At 41.9% G+C, this 5,351-nt stretch overlaps 1 protein-coding gene across 1 annotated transcript; it reads right to left on the reverse strand.

Moving 5' to 3' along the window:
• Positions 1–1,135: 1,135 nt before the first annotated feature.
• On the reverse strand, positions 1,136–4,063 carry LOC104959218 (E3 ubiquitin-protein ligase HECW2-like). The gene is made up of 5 exons (XM_010787089.1): positions 3,897–4,063; positions 3,321–3,427; positions 2,871–2,995; positions 2,158–2,343; positions 1,136–1,309 (listed from the first exon to the last, which is right to left on the reverse strand). The coding sequence occupies exons 1-5, from the start codon at positions 4,061–4,063 to the stop codon at positions 1,136–1,138; spliced, it is 759 nt and encodes a 252-aa protein (XP_010785391.1).
• Between the last annotated feature and the right edge of the window lie 1,288 nt (positions 4,064–5,351).

Below are 5,351 nucleotides of genomic sequence, written 5' to 3' on the forward strand. Positions count from 1 at the left end.
TTGAAAAGCAGCATAAAGTGAGCCTGGCCTACCAAGGCCTAACTATACCGTACTAAGCCGAGTGAGGCCCTGCAATGGAAATGCACCATAAGTGGTTAAGTTAGCAGGCTAGCTTGCCAAATTACTTCCCCAGCTAAATTGAATTATAAACAGTCCATTACATGTCAGTTGTTAGACGCTTTTATCCAAAGGGAATAACATACATTCAGTACTGTGGCTAATCCCCACAGGAGCAATCTGGGGTGAAGTGTCTTTCCCAGGGACACAACGACATGCTGACTGCAGGGGGGGTGGAACTGGTGCTCCCCTGATCAGAAGATCAACGTACTAGCCCACTGAGCCACAGTCTCTCTTTACAATGTTAAGGTGTATAGTTAATGAATGCTTTTTACTAGCGAAGACCGATGCAACACAGGGACGGCTAACTAGCTGTAAGCTAAGCTAAGGTCAAGGTTAAGGTTGCAAACTGCAAGCTAGTTAGTATCTCGGAGCCAATGGACGAAATACATTATGGGAACATTACAGAAAGTAACGTTATTCCATTGATAATATCATGAAAAGGGTTTTATGAAAGTTACGTTTAGTACCTTTAAACAGTTACATTTGTATTTTCCCGTAGTAAAAAGGTTATTGAGAGTCACCTTTTTCAAATATTCCCTACTGTGTAAGTATGCACTGATTTTTTACAGGACACCTATCCAAAATCCAAAAGTCTTTAAGAGGAAAACTGAACCTAGTAACGTGAAGTTTCTAAACATTTAAGAGACAAGAATGATATTGTCAATGGCCCCCAGTGTACACAATCATACTAAGCGAATCACAGTGATGCTGTTTGTAGAGCTTTAGAAGATGAGCGGAGCAACCTTTAATTCTGGGATTACAGTAGTAAATCTTTAAGGACTATGTTGCAGGAATCAAGATTTAAGAGTTTGACTATAATAAACAGCTGTTTCAAATTACTGCCATTCGTTTCTATTTTCTATCTGACTTTAATTGAAATCCGCCCTGCTGTCCTTGCTTCACGGTTCCCCCTCAGGGAATGGCAGGATAACTTCCCTGCCAACAAAAGTAGGAGCTCACAAAAGACTTTCTCCTTCAAAGTGGCCTCTACAAACATTGCAGTGTCTCCCTAGCATTAAGTTGACTCCAGGTGACTGGTGGTGCAGTCTCTCACCTCCCCAGCACTGTGGCTGCGCTGGCGGCTCAGGTGCTGGCGGTGGGCCAACAGCCCAGTGGAGCGAGAACTCTGGAGGGGGAGCCGGGGGTCAATGAAGGTCGTAGAGCGACAGTTGTGGTCCACAAAGAAGGCCTGAGGATTGAGATGTCATGCATGGATAGACTTAACACATCTTTATATGCAGAATCAATAACAACAACAAATCAGCAGTAACTATATTGGACAATGACTGGACACACATGTAGGGTTGGGGTGTAGTAATACATGGAATTAAGATTATGAAAATGTTAGGAGGCGTGTGGCGCAGTGGGTTATTGCGTTTGTGTTCGGATCAGGGTTGAAACGCCACTGCAGTCAGCATGTCGTTGTGTCCCTGAGACACTTCACCCCAAATGGCTCCTGTGGGGATTGCCCACAGTATTGAGTATGTAAGTCTCTTTGGATAAAAGCGTCTAACAAGTGACATGTGATGTAATGAAACAAAAAAAACTTTTCTCTCACAGATCCAGATTGTTGATACATTTAATACAAATGGGGATATGTAAAATTATAATTTCAAATACATTTTAAAATAAACTATAATACACTATCATGCTCATGTGCACATTTAACAAAACTTCACAAAAGAAGTCTCACACTGGGCCTTTATTAGGTGGAAATGTGGCCATTATTTTGTAGGTAAAGCAGAATAAAGGGGCAGTATCACATTACAGAGTAAGTTATTGCAAAAAGATATCAACGTGAAAACAGTTGATAGGCAATGAGCACATTAGGTAACGATTAAAAGTAACGGAAATAATTTAAATTAGGTGACTTTAATATTGTGTTACTTGGATTAGATTACTGAATTTAAATGTTTTTTTTCTTTTTTTAAAGATAATTAATAAATGAGCTTCATGGTTGAGTTATCTCAGGTCAAAAAGCCAAGGTGTGGGGTCACAACCCCCCCCCCCACACACATACGACACACACTCACACACCTTCCCAGTTTGGTCGTGCTTCATCTCCCAGCCCCGGGGGAGCTCCAGCTGCTTGTTGGAGAACATGTTGAGGAAGGTGACAAGGTCACGGTTGTGCTGGTAGCGTTCAAAGTAGTGAGCGTCCCGGCGCACCTTGCTGATCATGTGCTTCAGGCAGGTGTTGCTCGTAAACATGCGGTAGGCACTCTGAGCAGAGAGGGCAGAGGGGGGGCATCAGAGACAAGAGGACAGATTTGAGGTCTTTTCACTTCAATCACTCAAAATGCAAGACAATGTGGATAATATTATTTTAACACTAGTTGTTGTTGTTTTTTGGACGAAATGTCCTGAAACCAGTGAATTGAAAATCATTCAAAGTAAACGCTTGACATAACAGTCTTATATATAATGTGTTGGATCAGTGCTGCATACAGCATGGTGTTAACAATATGCAAATGAAATCATTAAGATGTGAAATAATGAAAAATTGAAACGGTATTATAGCAAATTATTCATTAAATGATGGAGTAATTTGTTTTTTTGTTTTTTTTAAACTAAATTATGAATCCCATTGTCTATACATGGTCTATGCCCCATAAAACGTGAACCCAATCTATCTGCAGGGCTAGGTACAATGCGAAAACAGGGAAAATTACGAGTTAGGGTGACTTCAGTGTGTGTGCTTGTATATTGGGTCTGTGTGAGGGGTGGGGGGTCACAGATGTGGAACTGACAGGGTTAGAATGCAGCACGGTGAAGAAATCGGGGCTGCACAGGAACTTGGCACTGGGGGACTGGAGCAGCAGGGAGAGCCGCGAGCGGCCGCTGGAGTGAGCCACTGCACTTTCTCGCCGGTATTCTGCAAAACAAATTAACACACACTGGTCAAACTTGTAAACCGGAGCAATCTTTTTATGAATATCACACATTTGCACATTTTTTCTCCAGCATTCTTTGTCAGGGATGTTAAAGAAACACACCCACAGACTATTGCTACTCTGAGACATTTGTTTACATATGTATATCATATAAAACCAATTCTGTGCATGGCTTACCGTAGTATTTCAAGAGATGAATCAATTACAAGAGGTGAGTCATTTAATTGGGCCATAATGAGTGTAGCGTTCTTGTGTAAATAACCTCTGATGTTTCTGTTTGTGTGTTTAAAGTCTAATGAAACCCACCCGTAATGGAGTGAGGCATCAATTCACTCTCTGGTTCAGGAGGCAGGTCCACCGGGTTCTCCTCTGGCCGGTCGCTGTTGGTGATGGTCCTCCTGATGCTCTGGTACCTGTGGTGCACAGCAAACATAAAGTTACTGCTGGGAAAAGACAGTTTTCCCCTATTCTAGCATAAAATGCCAAAGGAGGTAACACAATTGTGATTTAGCATATGGCGCATTGATAAAAGCCCTTGCCTCTGCAGTATTACAAATCGGGGTCCAACAGGGTCACAAGCCATGAGAGCAAAAAGCACACCTATAAGTGCCGCTTATAGCCAAAGGTGACGCCAAAGAGAACTACATGCAGTTTATTTTTCAGTCAAATCGAAGTGTGAAACACAGGCTTTTTTACAGAAGAGAGATGAATCCAAAAGTTGCTGGTGTTTCCCTAGTGGAAGAGGTTATATATGCTTTTTTAGTTACATTAGTTAGATAATAATGAACCCCCTGGTTAAGTGAGATATTGAACATCTGAAAATAGGGTTTACATTTACAAACACAATGGTTATGGCACCAAAGTGCTCTTCACAAAGCCAACCTGCGGTTGAGTTGCTCCATCTGCTGGATGGAGTTGGAGCGGGTGAGGCCCTGTGGCGCCGGGGGTCCGGTGGGACGCTGCCATGTAGTGGTTCTGTTTACGTGATCCACAAAGAAGATCCTACCATGGCTGTCAATCCGAGCCTCCCAGTCTGGGAGGATAATCATAATAATAAGCTTAAAAAAAAAAAAGTGTTCATAATAGCCAACAACTAAAGACAACATCAACAGGTGAATTTAATGCATATACTACCTCAGGCTGTTATGAGCCCTGTTATCTTAAAATCATCTGTGGTCAGAGAACTTTTATAATTCACATATTTATTGACATACTACAGCAGGGCTTCTCAAACTCCGGACCAAGGTCCGGATCGAACTGCAAATCAATCCAGACCGAACCCTGTGTCCCATTATAAAAAATAAATATCATACAAATTTTAAAAAAAAAAACTTTTGGATTCTGATGTAAATTAATGTATATGTTCTTGTGTCTAATGCGTTGTGAGAATGAACGTGCATAAATATTTACTTGTGTGCGCGAGCGTGACACGCATTGCAGACCGCAACGGTTAACTGCAAGTTGACCTTGACTTTCTAATGCTTCTAATGCCTTTTTGCCGAGGTTCAAGGTATTGGCTACAGACAAACAGTGACATGTCTCCTACTAGTCCAAGCCACCATACTGTATGTATGAATTGAATTGAATTGAATGTGTGTGTGTGTGTGTGTGTGTGTGTGTGTGTGTGTGTGTGTGTGTGTGTGTGTGTGTGTGTGTGTGTGTGTGTGTGTGTGTGTGTGTGTGTATACAGGGGCGCCGTTTGCCGACAGGCAAGGCAGGCAAGTCCTTGGACCAGAAGGGGGCCCCCAAAGAACGTAGATTAAGAAGATCCACAGCAACATGAAACACACTTTAATTTACTGCAACGACATTTCGGGAAACCCCGGGGCCCCATGCATAGCGCGCCGTAAGAAACTGCTTCTCGCAGCGTCCACACGGCGGTGTGCGTTGCAGCTTGCCAGCGGGCGTGTCTTGAGGGGGGGGGGGAGACTTTACTGGCATTGATCCGGACCAGTGACCTTGTATAAAATTCACAAGTGGACCTTGAATAAAAAAGTTTGAGTACCCCTGTACTACAGTATGTGCATTCTGCTTAGCATTGAAAACGCTAAGAGATATGCTAATGGCTCAGACAAATGCTAACATAAGAATGCTAACATCTTCAAAATTACAATGCTAATATGCTGTTTAGCAATTTTACTTTTTGTCCTGTAGTACCATGTCATATGAACACAATTTTTGGGGGAACAACTTTTAACAGTAACAAAGCGATATAAAATATTAAAGCTTCTTTGAGATTAAAGTCACACATTTAAGAAAACAATTGTTGAACACAAAACCGACTATTTGATTTTCTTGAGTTGTACTACTTTAATCAAAACAAAAAAAAAAGGTTCT

The sequence above is a fragment of the Notothenia coriiceps genome, unplaced genomic scaffold (genome assembly GCF_000735185.1).
Source record: "Notothenia coriiceps isolate Sejong01 unplaced genomic scaffold, NC01 NC01_scaffold00030061, whole genome shotgun sequence".
NCBI classification, from domain to species: Eukaryota; Metazoa; Chordata; class Actinopteri; order Perciformes; family Nototheniidae; genus Notothenia; species Notothenia coriiceps.